This window comes from Corapipo altera, unplaced genomic scaffold (genome assembly GCF_003945725.1).
Source record: "Corapipo altera isolate COAL_440 unplaced genomic scaffold, ASM394572v1 268, whole genome shotgun sequence".
Taxonomy (NCBI): domain Eukaryota; kingdom Metazoa; phylum Chordata; class Aves; order Passeriformes; family Pipridae; genus Corapipo; species Corapipo altera.
The window spans coordinates 5,569,675-5,586,421 of record NW_020884901.1 but is presented as its reverse complement, the minus strand read 5'-3'; the positions used below and the strand labels follow the sequence as shown (position 1 = coordinate 5,586,421).

General features: G+C 49.2%; 1 protein-coding gene across 2 annotated transcripts; it reads left to right on the top strand.

The window, feature by feature from the left end:
- Positions 1 to 106: 106 nt before the first annotated feature.
- Positions 107 to 14,532, top strand: MIGA2 (mitoguardin 2). Of its 2 annotated transcripts, none has more exons than XM_027649882.1 (16): positions 107 to 211; positions 1,238 to 1,480; positions 2,100 to 2,310; positions 3,193 to 3,305; positions 5,540 to 5,651; positions 6,140 to 6,279; positions 7,684 to 7,798; positions 7,982 to 8,082; positions 8,577 to 8,692; positions 9,119 to 9,191; positions 9,750 to 9,836; positions 10,061 to 10,159; positions 10,536 to 10,670; positions 11,387 to 11,440; positions 12,284 to 12,400; positions 13,034 to 14,532. In XM_027649882.1, the coding sequence occupies exons 2-16, from the start codon at positions 1,385 to 1,387 to the stop codon at positions 13,235 to 13,237; spliced, it is 1,773 nt and encodes a 590-aa protein (XP_027505683.1). In that variant the 5' UTR covers positions 107 to 211; positions 1,238 to 1,384; the 3' UTR covers positions 13,238 to 14,532. The 2 variants fall into 2 exon arrangements, with proteins under 2 accessions (XP_027505683.1, XP_027505681.1); XM_027649880.1 differs by having other exon boundaries at positions 7,681 to 7,798.
- Positions 14,533 to 16,747: the final 2,215 nt, after the last annotated feature.

The following is a 16,747-nucleotide window of genomic DNA, read 5'->3' as shown; positions in this document are numbered from 1 at the left end:
CCCTCGCGCTCCGCCGCCGCATCCCCCGAGCCGGGCGCGCTCCCATTGGCCGGGAGGGCGCCTTGGGGGCGTGGTCTCACGGAGGCCCCGCCTGCGGGGGGGGGGGCTGCGGCGCGGGGGAAGGAGACGCTGCCCTTCCGCGGCCATGGCGGGGAACGGGGCCGCCGGCGGGGCCCGCCCGGCCCGCGGGGCCCGCACAGCCCCTGCAGCGGTGAGTGGGGGCCTCTCTCCAGCCCTGCCCTGACCTGCCCGCCGGGCCGCACCATGGCTGGGGAGACGGGGGAAGAAAGGAGAGAGGGGGGACCCCCGGGTGGAGCCGGGCATGGGGGTGCGGGGGGTGGCGCGGGGGGGATGCTCGGGGGTGCGCGGGATGTGGGGGGTGCGTGGATGCTCCGCGGGTGCGTTGGCGGGGCCCCGAGTGCTGCAGTGCAGGTGCGCGGGGTCCCGCGGGGCGCTCCCCGCACCGGGGGGTTTGTAAAGCGGGGCCGGGGGGATGCGCGGACGGAGCGGCTCCCGCGGTGCTGTCCCGGCGCGGTGACCCCAGGTTGTTTGCTGTGCCCGGGGTCTCTGGCACTTCGCTGTTCTCAGCTGTGCTGTGGCCGGAGCGTTGTGTTTAACCTTGTGGGGAGCCCGTGTCCAATCCCTGCGTGCTCCCCCTGCCTTGGGACCATTCCCTGCTGTGCTCCCAGAGTGGGTTTTGGCAGTGGGGGGCGAGGGGTTGTCGGGCAGGGCAGGGGGTCGTCACACAGCTCTGGGGTCACACATCAGTGCTCTCTGTAGCTCTGCCCTTGAGCACATCCCTCCGGCCCAGCTCCCGGCAGAACTCTGAGTGAACTCCTGCTCAAACCCCCCTTGGTCGGTGCCTCTGAAGGAGGGCTGTGATGAACAGAAAGCAGAGTTTTGACAGTGAAAACATGTGTAATAATTGGGGTGGGTTTTTTATATGGAGACTGCAAACAAAGTCCCCCCAGCCATGTGCAGCCAGCTCTGGTGTGTGTAGAAACCTCTGGCAGGTATCAAATCCCAGCATGCTGCTGCTGCGGAGCAGTTTGGGAATGTGCCCCTGTGGTTGGTAGGAGAAGCAAAGGAATTGCTGCTGTTGGTGAGAAGATGGTTTAGATCTCCTGCCGGGCACTGCTGCTTCAAGTGACCCAGTATGTGGTTTGTGAAGTGCAGTACAAGGAGGGGCAGGCCCCGTGTATCACTCACCTACCTAATTTTTCCCCTCTTCCCACAGGAGGAGGATTGCTGGATGAAGGCCAGCCCCAGGACTTGGAGCCAGATGTCAGAGATAAGCTGGATTCCCTTGTGAGCAGCTCCCACAGCCCCCACAAGTGCCCTTCCCCTCGGCAGCTCCGGGAGGTGCCAAGGTCCCCGTGCAGACATGGCATTTAGGAGGACAGAGGGAATGTCCATCATGCAGGCCTTGGCCATGACCGTGGCAGAGATCCCCGTGTTTGTTTACACGACTTTTGGGCAGGTACAACAAAAGGCTTTCCCGTCACAGTCCTTGGATTTGCTCTGTGGGGTTGTGAGGGATGGAGGCACAGTGGGGTGGTACTGGGGGTTTGCAGTTTGAGGGTTTGGAAGAACTGCTGGGAGGGTTTGGGCTGGTGGAAGAAAGTTGCTCAGGGTGGGCTTGGAGAGGGGAGAGAAAGCTCTTCCCACATCCCTCCCTGGAACACCTGAGTTCAACCTCTGTCTTCATCAGAGGTGCTAAAAAAAGACTTTTGTTTGAAAGAAGGGTAACATATTTCCCACTTGTAGCAATGCAACGCTTGGAGCAATAAAGCTCAGCTTTATAAAGCACGCCAGGGTTTCAGAGCTGGATTTGGGTAACTGGGATTGCATCTGCTACGGGCTGTGTGCAAATTTGGCAGCATGTTGGGGTAAGACTAAGTTCTCCAGGTCCTGTCAAGATGATGCTCTGCAGTTTCTCTGCTGCTGAGTCTCAGTTGCGTGGCAGGCGCTGCCTGTGGGTGGGAGGGGAAAGCCAAGGTATCTCGTGTTTAACACTGTATTTTTTTTTTCTTAAAAAAAAAAAAAGGTGGTGGAATTGGATTTTCACTGTTGCTCTTTCCTATCTTTTGTGTTCAAAGTCTGTGTTCTCTCAGCTGAGACTCTCTCCAGGCCTGAGGAAGGTGCTGTTTGCCACAGCCCTCGGGACAGTTGCCTTGGCTCTTGCGGCTCATCAGCTGAAGCGCCGGCGCCGTCGGAAGAAGCAAATCGCTCCCGAGAAATGTGGATTTAAACCAGGAGGGATCACAGTGCCCATCCTGCCAACCAGAAGGGTCTCCTCTGTGAAGAAAGGTCGGCTTTGCACAAAGGGAAAATCCCCCAATTCCTTCTGTGAGGGTGCTCAGGGAGGCACAGGAAGTTCCTGATGGGAAAGCAAAGGCATTTGTGTAGTGCTTTGATGCAGAATGAAATGAGAAGCCTGAAGCTCAGTGCCATGAACATTAGAGTTTGGGGAGGAAAGGGAGAGACCCTGAGCTCAAAGTCTTTGGGGACAAAAAGGTGGCACTGAGGTTTTCACCAAGGTTTGCAGTTCTGATCTCCTTTCCTGCAGACAGCCTGTGGCTTTCCCTGATAATAATGACCAGGCACAGGGTGACCCGGCTGCATATTGATCTGGTGATGCCAATGTGACGCCTCACCCGGGGTCCTGTGCTGAGCTCTGGGGAGGGGAGGGTGGCCTGGGCCAGGCTGGGGAGTCAGGAGGGTCTGTCCAGCTCTGTGGCGGCTCCTGGACCTTGGGCAGCTTCTTTACTTGCTTGATATTTGGAGTAAAACTGGCCAAAGTCCTTAGCAAAGCACTTTAGGGATTAAGGATTTGTTTTGTGAAGCGTATGAAAATCTTTAGGCATTTTTAATAATAACCAAGGGAGCAATGTCTGTTCTCTGCCTGGCCGGAGGGAAGGTGGAGGAGTTTTTCCTTAGTTCTTTCTACTTGCCTCTTGCTATCCATAAGCAGTGAATTCATTCCTCAGCCTCAGTTTCCCACTGACAGCAGTTTTCTTAGTGTTTCATAGCGAAACAGAGCATTGACAAGATCCATGACTTGTTTTTAGGTATTGGATGCTGCTTTGCCCATTCGCAGTCACACTGGACAGGGTGATGTTCCCCTCCCTGTTCACAGCTCGAATCACCTGAGCCTAAAATCCTGTTTTTGTGTGACCTTCCCAACTGCAGGCTACTCCAGCAGGAGAGTCCAGAGTCCTGGCAGCAAGAGCAATGACACACTCAGCGGGATTTCCTCCATTGAGCCCAGCAAACATTCCAGTTCCTCCCACAGCCTCGCCTCGGTAAGGACCTTCTTGGCAGGGCTGGGAGATGTGAGTGCATGGACCTGTAACGAGATCACCAAGTCCTTGGGCTTGTGCTGGCCAGTGGAAAATGCCAAAGCCTTTGGAGCAGAACAGGTTACAGTGTAATTGTAGGGCGGGTTCTGTCATTAATCTCGCACTGAGTGTCTGGAGTTCCTTGCATGAAATCAGAGCAGCAATTTCCTGTGGCCAAGAACTCCAGGGAACATCCCAGTTCTTTGGCCAACAAGGAGCTGCAGGAGGGACTTCCCTGTGGGACATGGGCACAATTCCTTGGGGCTCTCTGTGACCCGCTGAAGGAGTGAGGTGGGGTTGTTGCTGGGTCTCACAGCAATGTTTGCTTCTTTGCTTCCCTCCATGGTGGGGGTTTGGGTGGCCCAGCAGCCCCTGTGCCAGCACAGCCCCTCCTGTGCTGGGGCTGATCACAGGTTGCTTTGTTGTCAAAACCAAATTGACTACCAAAATCTGATAGCTCTGTTCAGGAAACAGCACAGGCTGAGAACACAGCCTTGTCGTTCTACCTCCTCCAAAGCCAAAAGCAGCCTATAAATACAGGTAATTCAGGCTTAGCCAGGCAGGAGAAGCCATCAGTGATTATATCCACCTCTTGTGAGATTCAAAATGGAAGTGTTTGTGGCTTCAAGACCTGTTTTACATCCCCATTGCTCAGAGCCTCACGTTCTGTTGGAGCAGCAGGGGCACAGCTGAAGTTCTGTGATGGTGAAACCCTCCCTTGGCATCACTTGGGCTTGGAGGCTGGTTGGCACTGCTGGGGAAGGAGAGGGAAAAATCACCCTTTGGAAGGGATCTGTTGGGCACCAGCACCCTCCAGGACGTGCAGCTATTGCTGTATTTAGTTAAAGCACCAAAAGTTGCCAAAATCTGTGCGGTCCCAAGCGTGTCTCCAGCAGGCGGCAGTGCCGGCACAGCCCTGCTCCAGCATTCCCTGGGGAACTGGGATGTGATGGGACGTGTCAGCGAGGACCAGGCTCTGGCCTCTCTCCCCCTGCGGGGACTTCAACATCCATTTAATTCCCCCACGGCTTCTCCATTCCCACACACGCTGTCCCAGGTTTTGTATCGCTGAAGTCTGTTTTTCTTTAGATAAAAAACTATCTAAATTCCTTTTTTCCACTGCTGGTGCCTGGGTGGGGATATTCCCACAGGGAGGGATCTGTTCCCATACCCCCTTCATTGTGTGGGAGCTGAGTCTGTGACACTGTTCTTACTGATTTCATGTTCCTTGATGGACAAACAGCTCATCCCTTGCACAGCTGCAGGTTTTACCTGTGGTCTCATCTGCTTCCTGGGGCTCCTCTCTGCCATCCAGTGCACTGATGATTTGCAGTTCTGGATGTCAAAGGGATTTATTAACACTCCACAGGGATCAGTCAATGGAGGTGGGGCAAAAATTCATCTGTGAGCTGATTATTGCAGCTTTTTTCTAGTACCAGGCTCAAGTTTCTCTAAGCCACATGCAAACACTGATCGCTGATAGTCTTGAACTCAGCACTTTATTGGGTCAGACTTCAGGAGACATTGATGCCCTGGTGGGAAATTGGACAAAGCTGCCTCTTTGCTGTGTGGATTGTAGTGCTCAGCCCTCCCTGGAGAGGGTTTGGTTCCAAAGAGAAGAGCGAGGATTCTCCTTGCCCTCTGGGGATTCCTCAGCTGTAATTTTGCTGGGAATCTGTTCCTTTATTTGGACTGTGGTTGTTTCCCCCCCACTTCCAGTGGTTTTTGTACAGACAGCTGGGGCTGACATGAGCTTTCCATCAAAATCCTGGTGCCTTGGTAGGGATTGCTTTGGAGCTTTCCCAGGCTGTCACCTCCATCAGTGCTCTCCTGCTCGTGCTCATCATTGTACAGCTCAAGTTTCCTAATGAAGCTTCAGCATAAATTGGTTGGGAAGGTTTTTCCCACACAACTTTCTGTGCTTTCAAAGGCACCATTGTGGTGCTGGGTGGAGAAGGGCAGGAATTCTCACCTTGCCTCCCCTCCTGAGCATGTCTCCCAAGCAGGGTGAGGGCAGTAACCCTTGACATCTCCCCCTTTCCAGGCAAGGGAGCACCAATACAGGGAAGCACAAGGGCAAACGTGGGGAAGGAAAATGCCTTTTTGTTAAAATTGAACTGTTGGTGGTGTTTGTGTGGTCTTACCATGGCTACCTTTGGAGAGAATTGAGTTTGGTGCCCTCTGCTCCCTCCCTGCAGATGGTGGCTGTCAACTCCTCCAGTCCAACACCTGCAGGAATGTGGGAGGCCCAGGCAATGGGAGATGCTGGAGCCATTGGGGATGCCAGTGCAGAAAGCCTCTATGTTCAAGGTAAGCAAGCACAAGGGGGACATCACCCTGGGGGAGTTGTGGGAGCAAGAAAAAGGTGGGAATTGACACAGAGCACCAGCAGCTCAATGTAGAGCTCTGACAGGAAGCTCTCTCATGTTCTCAACTTAAACTCAGTCACTCGTTAGTTATAAAAATCCCATCTTCTCCTAAAAATACATTTATCTCTTTTGTCAGTGAGTAATTTACTTCCAAAATACTGTTCTCGAGCAACAGGCCCATCTTGTGGGGAGAACAGCATTTTGGAAGTATTTTACAAGTAACACAACTGATGTTTTAACTGATTTGGGGATGTTCTTCTCAACTTTAATCCAAAAAAACCCCATATTGGGAAAGAAATACTTTTATCCTTTCAGCTGGGGAGAGATTTCCCTCTTTGCTGGTGTGTCTGAGTGAGCAAAGACTGATCATGTATTTCTGTTCCTGAGTGGCCTGGCACACTCACAGCTGGTATTTGGTTGCATTTTCAGGCATGGAGCTGTTTGAGGAGGCCCTGCAGAAATGGGAACAGGCACTGAGCATCAGGCAGAGGGACAGTGCCAGTACCAGCACCCCTGTGCCCTGGGACAGCAGGAAACAGCAGGAGAGCATATCTGAGAATATTTCAGAGGTAGGTGCCCGCTGTTCCCTTGCAGTGGCCAGCTGGGGAACATGCTGAAAGGCCAGCCTGGGTGCTGGAAGGAGTAATTAGTGGGAGGTTAAAAGGACAGCAAATTAAGGGCAGAGTCAGGCCAGACTCTGTTTAAGAGCTGTCTGTATCTGCAGCTTCCTTATGCAATGGGGACTGGGTGTTTTTAATTTCTTTCTCTTTTTGATACGTCTCGCCCCCTCATTCCCCAGCTTTCCTACCCACCTTCCAGCCTCATGTCACTCACTGTCACTCGTGTCCTCCTATGGCAGAGCCTGTGTTAGGAAAAGGCTGGGATGAATTCAGCACTGCTTTGCCTGCCAGTGCTGTCTCTGTCATTTTTTAATGCATTTGAAAGTGGAGAACTTGACGGTCACTGTCACTTCCTGGGGATGAATCAACTGGGATTCCTGGGAATTCCAGTATTTTAGGACAGCCCCTTGCTGTCTTGGACTTGAGGATTATGCAGGGAAGACCTGGGATAAGAGGAGGTTCAACCTAGAATGGCTCAGTGACAGCCACAAAGCTAAAAAGAGCTGCTGTAGCTCAGGACTGTGGAAGTTGATGCACTCCCAAATCTCCAGTTCTCACTGGCAAAAAGTCTTCCCAGTCCCTTGTAAACAGGGCCTGGTGTAGTAAGTCTGTGGGACATTTGTCTTTTGTGCTGGATAATGTTTATCCAAGTCAAATCTGGATTCTCCTGTTGTTGGCTCTCCTTAAAGAGTCCTGTAAGATTTCTAAAACTGCCTTAAAAACCAGTTGATTCCTTATCAAAATAGATTTTGTGCTTCTTGTTAATGCTTCTGTCTTCTGGGTGAGATACTCATGCAAACACAGGGGCATGAAGGCAGGATACTGTGTAAGTCTTATTTTTCTCCCTTTTTTTTTTCCTATCCTCCTGTGTTGCTCACAGCAAACTTTGCTTATGCCCAGCACCTTAATTCAAGGACTCTTACTCTGTTATCCAGTTATCCAGTTCTGGATACTCTGTTATATTCAACACAGGTTTCCTGATGGGAGTTCCTCTTGAAATTAGGCTAAAGTCACAAGTCAGGAGAATTAACTGCTCTGTAACTCATTAAAATACCTGTTTTTCTGGATGGCAGGTTAAAGTTCTTTAGTTCTTTCTTCCTTTTTTAACAGGAAAACAAAATTGTGACACTCAAAAGCCAGAGGGTTTGAATAGGCTGTATAGAAGCTTCTCTCCCCTGTGCATTATTAGCTGCATTGTAGGATTAATGACTCCTCTCTCTTTTTATTTTTAATCATTTAATCTGCAAACTGTAAATCCTATTTTTACTGAAAATTCCCTCCCGTATTTCATGCTGTCAATCTGCCCCTGCCCAGCTGGCTAACCAAGGGTGGCATTTCTGTATGTTCAAGGAGGAGTCCCAGAAAAGGGAGTTTGCTGAGAAGCTGGAATCCCTCCTGCACCGAGCCTACCACCTCCAGGAAGAGTTTGGATCCTCGCTCCCATCAGACAGCATCCTGCTGGATCTGGGTATGGCACCTGGGGTGGAGATGCAATAAAATGGCAGGTTTTTGTCTGGTTTTACATCTTTTCTGTAAGCCAGGCAATGGAGGAGTGACACAGGGCTGCTTGTGGGGGTGGGAGAGAGCACAGGAGCGGAGAGGAATGGTAGTCCATGAACTCCAACACATCCAGGTTCTTTCCCTCCTCCAGAGAAGACTTTAATGCTCCCGTTGGCGGACGGATCGCTGCGGCTCCGGACGGATGATGAGGACAGCTCAGCTTCTGAGGATTCCTTCTTCTCTGCAGCAGAGGTGACTGCAGTGCCAGCTGTGTCACAGTCCAGTTGCTTGGAGGGAAGGCACAAAGGCAGCAGAGCCAAACACATCTGGGTAGAGGAAGATGATAAAACTCAGAGCAACAGCCCCAAGCTGGGGGTTCATGATGGATGTTAGGAAAAGCTTTTTAATTAGGGGGGTGGTGCAGGCTGTTCCAACCAGCACTTCCATGTCATCTTCCTGTCTACTGTAGAAAACATGGTATAACAGCTAGGAAAGTATTGCTATCTAACATAAGGTGACTTGGCTGTGTAAATTTTAGCGGATATTGAGCTGTGTCAGAGCTGAGACAGCTTTTGGTGGGAAAAGAAATATCTTTGCCTGAAATAACTGTCACTGACAAACTTTGCTAGCTGAAGATTCTGTGATTCTACGCAGCAGGTCCATTTTGCTTGTGTGGGGTCTCTGAGTATTTGCAAATATTTAACAAGATCATTTTGCTCTCCCCATGTCTCTTACCACCTCTGAAGCTCTTTGACTCTCTCCCCTTTGAGGAAATGCCGTTCCACCTCTCCAGGCCAGTGGCAGCATATGAAGAAGCCCTGCAGCTGGTGAAGGAAGGGAAGGTCGCCTGCCGGACGCTGAGGTGAGGGGCCAGCTTGTGTTGAGGCTTTTTTGGGCAGTGTCAACACATCATTTGCCTTTGAGCAGCCCCATTACCAGAGCAATGGGGCCCTAAATTCACAGCATCCTTCCTGCTGGTTTGGACTTTCCAGGGAATTAGCCCCAGATTTTAGGACACGCATGTTAAGAAAGAGTAATTGTCCCAGGAAATTAGTAATAGGAATGTGACCATTCTGGGACACTTTTAGAGGCATAGCCCTGCACTGTAACAGCCTGGCAGAGGTGCTGTGGTTCCCCAGGGAACTGGACAAAGGGAATGTGGTTTTTCCTTTCTCCTATGCATAGACTGGGAATTCATTTTCTTTTTTGTTTTAGTGGACCAATAGTTGGTAGGAACACCGACATCAGGAGTACTGGAATTTATACAATCCTTCCCCTTTCCCTCTAGGACGGAGCTCCTTGGCTGCTACAGTGACCAGGATTTCCTGGCAAAGCTGCACTGTGTCAGGCAGGCATTCCAGGTGAGAACAGCTCCAGGCTCCCAGGTTTCCATGGTATGTGGCAGCACATTCTCCTCCAGCCCAAACTCCCGTTGCTTAATTCTGTAATCCCATTCTGATCAGTATGATTTGGAAAGAGGGGGGATCCCCTGGGCCCTGTGCCCAGCTGGAGTGATGGTTACATGGCCACTGATGCTGGTTTAGTTCTGGGAAGTTAAAGTTTGGGAAGTTCAGAGTTGCCCAGAAACTTTTACTCCCACTTATGAGCTTTCAAATGGGCTGGTGTCAGACCTCTGAGGTGGGGGAGCAAGGTTTCCTTCTTCCCACAGTCCTCTTCCTGGCAGTGTATGGAGCCTGAACAGCAGCTTCCAGTATTCTTGACAATTCCAGTCTTTCAACCTAATTTTGAACTTGTGTCCTGGAGAGAGCAGTTTTGTTTTCTAGACTCCAGCTTATTCAAGGGTAACAACACTGGTGTGTGCAGGTTTGCACTGCTTCAAGTCCTGTCCTTTTCCTTCCTCCCAGCTCAGGATTTGTGTGGGGGCAGGTGCTCACATGACTTCTGTGTTCCCTCTGCAGGAGCTGCTGGAGGATGAAAGCAATCAGCTGTTTTTTGGGGAGGTTGGGAAGCAGATGGTGATAGGACTGATGACAAAGGCTGAAAAGGTAGGAAGTTTGTGTAAGAACTAAGCTATGTCTTGAGCCGGGGGATGCTTGTTCCTCCATCCCAGCCCAGAGTCTGTCCAGCGTGTTGGAAGAAGAAAATTTCATCTGCATGCTGGTGACTTTTGTGATGTTGATGAGAGCTCAAATCAGAGTAGTCAAACTTTGCTGAAATGTGTCCACAGTTGTTGTACCTTCTGAAGTGTTTTGTTTCTCTGCTCTCCCAGAATCCCAAAGCTTTCCTGGAAAGCTACGAGGAGATGCTGCGTTACGCACTGAGACAAGAGACCTGGCCAACTACTCAGCAGGAGCTGGAGGGAAGAGGGGTTGGTAAAGACATTATCTTTGCAGAGTTGCAGAGGAGTTGGAAAATAATTGTTGAGAAGTTGTGGACTCCCCATTCCTGGAGGTGTTCAAGGCCAGGGCTGGATAGGGCTCTGAGTAACCTGGTCTAGTGGAAGGTGTCCCTGCCCATGGCAGGGGATGGAACTGGATGATCTTTAAGGTCCCTTCCAACCCAAACCATTCTGTGATTCTATGGTAAATGGACATGTAGGAATGGCCCAGGAATTAAAGAGCTGCTGCTGAAATACGATTACATTGACTTCAGCTACATTTTGTTGCTTCAAACCAAAAGCGTAAAAAGTATCTTTTTTTTTTTAAAACCTGTTCCCTTTACAGACTGTTCTGCTCCCTTGACAGGTGGTGTGCATGAGTTTCTTTGATATCGTGCTGGACTTCATCCTCATGGATGCTTTTGAGGACCTGGAGAACCCGCCCTCCTCCGTGCTGGCCGTGCTTCGCAACCGCTGGCTCTCCGACAGCTTCAAGGAGACGGTGTGTGAAACAGGGAGTCCTTGTGCTGAGCCTTGAGATCTCAGTGACAGGGCTAGAAAAGAGCATAACCTCGTCTGCTTTGGCTGAGCTGAATTCTCTCTTTATAAATACTGTGCTTTCCTGGAGCTCTGAACAACCATCTTCTGCTACCTGGAAATTGTGTACAGGAAAGCCTTCCTTGTTTTGGAAGCATCTCGTTGGCAACCAGACTTTATTGCTCTGGGGCCCTTTATCAGCGATGCCATGGAGATGTTAAAAGATGGCAACACATATTTTTATGAATGAGAGTAAGAGGATCAAAATGTAGGGAAAAATACGTGTGTTAGCACGTGGCCATTCATTCTGGTGGTACCTCACCAGATACTGATGCTCAAATTGCAGTGATTCCCTCTAGTCCTGGCCCCCAGCTGCATGTTTAAGTTTGATAGAGTGAGAATAAGATGGTTGGGAGGCACCTTTTAACAGCTGTCTGTTTACAGTGGATCGTGGGCTGCTGGGCAACTATGTCAGATCATATTAGAAATTTAAAAAGCCCTTCGGCTTCTCTGGAATGGATCTGGAGTGGCTAAATCTGCTTCCAGTTCACTTCAGTTTTGTCATTTTAAGAGTTGTTGGCACAAAAGGGCCACTGCTTTGATGTTTTGACGGCAATGTGTTGGTAAACTTTAGGGTTTTTTAATGTAATCCCAGTAACTGATAGTCTCTGTTTATTGTAGGCTCTGGCAACTGCCTGCTGGTCAGTTCTGAAAGCAAAAAGGAGGCTTCTGATGGTAAGCAAGATGAATTAAAAGGGAAAGGATCTAATGTATTTGAAAGATGAAAGGAGAACACCTAGATCTTGACAAAATATAAAATCTTAAGTGGTACAAGACTGAACTGAGTCACGTTTTTTGTGATGCTTTAGAGCACTGGGGTCCTGTTGTCACTGCTCTAGTGCCATGCCAGTATTTTACTCTGTCAGATGGAGTTTATTCTCCTTTTTTCTTAATGTGAGCAAGGAAGGTTCACATCCTCCACTTCTTCACTCCCCAGCACTGATGCTGACTAGTTATTACTTGATGAGTTTAACTTAAATCTGTGACTTTTTAAAGTATCACAGTGGATGAGTTCATAGACCTGGGAAACAGGAAGCTGCAACTTCACAAATTCAGTTCTGCCACAGGATCTGTGGCCTCTGGCAGGTTTTCAGCTCAATCCCACAGCCAGCTGGTACCACAGGGCTTGCCCTGTGAGGTGGCACAAAGAAAAGTGAGAGCTTTGGAAGCTGTGCTGGTGTTGTCCTGCAGTAGCTCTGGCTTGGATATTTACATCTCCTTCCCTGGCTTGGGCTGGAGATTTTAAATAGAGGCTATAAAGACTGACTGGTGATTGCTTTTAATTTTCTTCTCTTTATTTTGCTCATGAAATAGTAGTTTAAAAACATGAAGATAGTAATCCTTCAAGGGATCTAAAAGATAAATTTAGTTCTGCAGGAAGAGATGCTCCTAATAGCTCTGAACTTCAGTTACTGAAGTTCAGTGCTTTCTGGCAGGGAGTTTGGTAGCTGATGTGGAATAAGCTGCTAATTCTGTCTGAGAATGAAGACCAACCAATTCTTGCCTTCCCTGTGGCAGGTACCAGATGGCTTTATCTCTCATTTCTACTCCGTATCGGAGCATGTCAGTCCTGTTCTAGCCTTTGGTTTTCTGGGGCCCAAGCAGCAGCTCTCTGAAGTCTGCAGTTTCTTCAAGGTAAGGTGGCTTTTCTGTACCTGGGCTGTGTGGGACTCCTGTCTGCTGGCTTAGAGCTGCAGCTGTGTGTTCTTGGTGACTGATGTGGTGTTAAGAAACCTGACTCTGTACAAAAGCCTTTTGAAAGTCACTTGGTTTTGAGATGCAGATTGCTGAATTGAGATTGATAAGGATTCCCAGCAGAATTTACTACAGCTGACAGCAAAAATGTGTGATGAGATCAATTTATACCATCAGTATTGGAAAAGATTATGGGTGCATATGCTGAAAGAGTATTTTGTCTGAGTACAGGGGATCTTACAAGTTTTGTATTTGATCTTAAAGCCTGAATGCTCTTGTTCTGGTTGATAGTGTTAGGAGACATGAGAATGTGTTGCATCCATTAAATGTTTGCAGGGATATTGCCATGGCCATCAGCATTGCTTTCCTGGCTTCAGGAGCTCTGCTGTCTTGTTCCAGAGGCATGAGGGGATCCAACCACCAGAGTAATCCCCAGCCCCGATGCAGGTCTTTGCTTGGATGGCAGATGTGCAGAATTCCTTATGGGGTTCTCTGCTTGCTGCAATCCAGGCAGCTGGTGCTGGCAGGTGGAAGGATGTCCCCTGACTGTAAACCTTCCCCTTTTTTTTGCAGCACCAGATAGTGCAGTATCTGAAGGACATGTTTGATTTCGACAACGTGAGGTACACGACGGTGCAGCTGCTGGCAGAAGACATTCTGCAGCTGTCGCGGCGGCGCAGCGAGATCCTCCTGGGATACCTGGGCACCGAGAGCTCCCCGGAGATGAACGGCACGCTCCCTGGGGAAACAGAGCCACTGAAGGAGGAGCTCATCTGATGTCAGGGGAGGAAAACACTTTTTGTACAAGGACCTTTTCCTCCCAGAGGCGGATAAAACTACCTGCAGCGTGCAGCGGTGGCAGCAAGACTGTCTCAACACTCCTGGTGGGACCTTCTGCTTTTTGTAGCCAGTAGTGTTTGCTGGGATGGATCCAGGACCACTTGCCAGCTTATGGTTTGAATTTCTTCTTTGTTCCACCTTCCTGTTCTTTTTATCATTATTACTTTTAATGTGTCATATATACATTGTGTCCTGAACTGCCCGGGGCCCAGATTTTTGCCCATTCTCTTGAATAGGGCAAACATACGTTCCTGTTTTGCCTGTGTGTGTTTTCTGGGAGGTAATTCCTGATGTTTACAGTGTGGGAACAGGAATGTCATTAGTAAATTCTCCACCTGACCATTAGCTTCTCAAGGAGGCTTTGCTTGCTTTGGGATTTTATTACCAGTCCTCTCTGCTGTGTTCCTACAGACATTAATTACTGCTGATTTTTACTTTCCCTGTGTTAACACATGCAATGTGACAAGTGAAAATTTCTTTCCTGGGGAGGAAGAAATAGTTCTGTAAAGCACTGAAGCAAAATGCAGTCTGAAGCTCTAGGGAAGTTGGTCTGTTCCCTTGGTGTTGCTGCTCTTTGCAGACCAGATGACGGGGTCTGTGCTGTGGTAATCTTTGCTTAGGAGGTTGCTGAGGTCTGTGTTTGCCCCCAGGGCAAGTTAGTGTGAGGAGGGGATTTGCATCCTGCCTGTGCATGCACAAAGTGTTTACCATCCATCGAAGTGCCTTGCTGGATTTCAGAATGAGCCAGCAGCAGGTTTTTGCTGGGTAGGAGGTGTGGGGTGTGTGCAGGAGGGAAACAGTGTAACGTGGTGCCTATTGCTGTTATGCACAAGGTGGTCAGAGGTGTAGAGGTTGGATGTGTGCACAAAAGGGGTTGTGTGTGCAGATAGTTGGAGAGCTGGGGTCAAGCTTCTAGAGAGGAAATGACTCTCGATAGTCTGTCAGTCCTAACAAACAGAGCTTTGGGTAATGATGGAGAGTGTGTGTGTGTATGATGTGGTTCTGCTGGGGCTGCGTCTCCTCAAATGCTGTGGTCCTGACTGCACGGCCAGCACCTGGAATCTGGCTGCTTTGGGATGTGAGCTGAGTTGGATACTCATGTGGGCCAGCAGCAGTGGAGTGTGCTGGACTTGCAGAATCACAGAATATGCTGAGTTGGAAGGAACTCATCAGGATCATCAAGTCCTACCCCCGGCCCTGCACAGGACACCCCAAGAATCCCATCCTGTGCCTGAGAGCGTTGTCCAAACGCTCCTTGGACTCAGACAGGCTTGGTGCTGTGACCACTTCTCTGGGGAGCCCCAACCTCCCTGTGGGGGAAGAACCTTTTCCTAATACCCAACCTAAACCTCCCCTGACTCAGCTTCATGCTGTTGACTTGAGGCAATCCTGGCTTTTGTGTGAGGTTTGCAGTGATTTGCTGAGTCCTCTGGATGCAGTGTCACAGGTGAAGTTGAGGTCCAGCCTGTGCTTTCTCCTATTCCAGTCTACATAAAGCTCCAAGTCCCACCCTTGGAATGGGGAGGTCTTCAGGACTTCCACAAAAACATGACCTTCACTGTTTTTGTTCCAGGCTGACTGGGTGCCCCTTGTTCTGTTCCAGGTAAAAGACACAAGTCTTATCCAGCCATATTTTTGCAAGGGAAAAAAAATAAATATGTAAGAATCTGGAATTTCCATATGAGTGGAAAGTCAGTGCATGGGCTTGGAGAATACAAATCTCTTGTCTTTCTTCAGATATCCAGTGTGGATTCTACTGGTAAAAGCGGGTAGGAAGTAAACAGAGAAAAAAGTAAACAGGAGGATGTAAAAGGAGCAGATAAATGTGCTGTGCCATGTGCTCTGGGGTCACCCTGCTTGAGCAGGGAGGTGGGACCACATGACCCACTGTGGTCCCTTCCAACCTGACACATTCTGTGGTTCCCTGAAATGTTCCTGAGATGTTTGCAAGAGGGTAAGTGTAGAGCACGTAACATCTGGTGCTCTGTAAGCACATCAGGCTGATGTGGCTTATCCTGGAAACCAGATTAATGCAATAAACAGGACAATGCTGAGGCAGAAATGAGGAGCAGCTGCCCAAAGTGAGGCTGCATGGAATAAACTGTTATGAGAAGGATTTAAGAGACAGCAGTTGAAACTAGGAAAGGTCTCTGAGGTGTCTTGCTCCTGGCAGAGTGAAGGAAGAGGAGAAACAGAGGATATTGTATTAGCATGACATGCCTGCCACATGTAAACTGTGATTCAAAAGGATGGTATATTCTGAAAGCAAGTTAGTTTGCAGGGGAAAAAATGGTTATTGTGCTTTGTGCTCTTGTATGGCTGGTGTAGAAGAAAGAGTCACTTCAGCAGCTTTTGTACAGTGGTTAAAAAGATGCTAAAATGTGAAGATTAATGTAACAAGACGGATTGTGATTCTAAACAATCAGTGCTGTTAAATGCTCATTTTTAGAGTTGTTTTATGTGTATTTATTTACTGTTTTGAGTGTGTTTTGGCCTCAGTGCTCGGGCAGCCTGCCTGCTTTGTGTACAGACAAGAACACTGGCTGCTGACTTTGGGCTTTCTGCAGCCTTGCAGGAAAGGAGGCTGAAACAGGGTCCCCCTGAAGCAAACACTAACTTGCACTGTGGCTTTTTAAGCTGAGAAATTGTAAATTCCTAATCAGTCCAATGAACAAAGACTGTTTTATTACAGCTTGATGCTTTTCTTTTCCTTAGCCTTTTTTGCAAGTAGGGCACTGCTGCCCTCCCAGTGAAGGTAAATAGGAATCTGCCTCAGAAACTTCCACAGCTTCTTGAGCATTGAGTTCTCCCTCTCTGCCCACAACACTGACTGGGCCCTGCCCCAGCCAAGGTAGTCTGCCCAGACAAACTGGTTTTATCTTTACTGGGATGGATGTTTCATTTCATTGCTGCTCTTTGTCCCTCCCCAGTCCCAGTGTAGCTCGAGAGGAAAGGCAGAAAGGGGTTTGCAGGAGTTGCAAGGAGGGAATTGCAAGGACCAGTGGGTTCAGAGGAGTTATTCCTATGGAAGAAGCTCTCCTGACCTCAGGAGTGGTGGTCAGTGACCTGCTGTGTTCAGCTCCTGAACACAGGGATCCAACCCTGAGCAGGGGCTTGGCTGGTTCCATTGATCCCCGAGCAGGGCTCAGCCCAAATGGTGACTGTCTCGGACTCACCTGTTTTACTGGGTAGAGTGAAAGGTTATGTCAGAACACCTGCCTGCCCTCTGGCTTCCTGACATCCCTAGAAAATCCTTTCCCCAGCATATTGTGTTTAGCAAAAGAAATTCTTCAGCATTAGTAGCAGAGATACATATTCAGGTAGAACCCCTAGAGATGAGACATTTGCCTTTTTATGATGAACCCTTATTCTCAAGGGGTTAAATCAGTCTGGGCTGACACTTGCAAGATTTTAACACTGATGGGGATTTAAAGTGGCTTAGCAGCT

Excerpts from the sequence above, each read along its gene's own strand:
- MIGA2 (XM_027649880.1), top strand. The coding sequence starts at position 1,385 with ATGGCATTTAGGAGGACAGAGGGAATGTCCATCATGCAGGCCTTGGCC. Across the intron at positions 7,799-7,981 it reads CAGCATCCTGCTGGATCTGG|AGAAGACTTTAATGCTCCCG; the intron begins GTATGGCACCTG and ends TCCCTCCTCCAG. Across the intron at positions 8,693-9,118 it reads GTCGCCTGCCGGACGCTGAG|GACGGAGCTCCTTGGCTGCT; the intron begins GTGAGGGGCCAG and ends CTTTCCCTCTAG.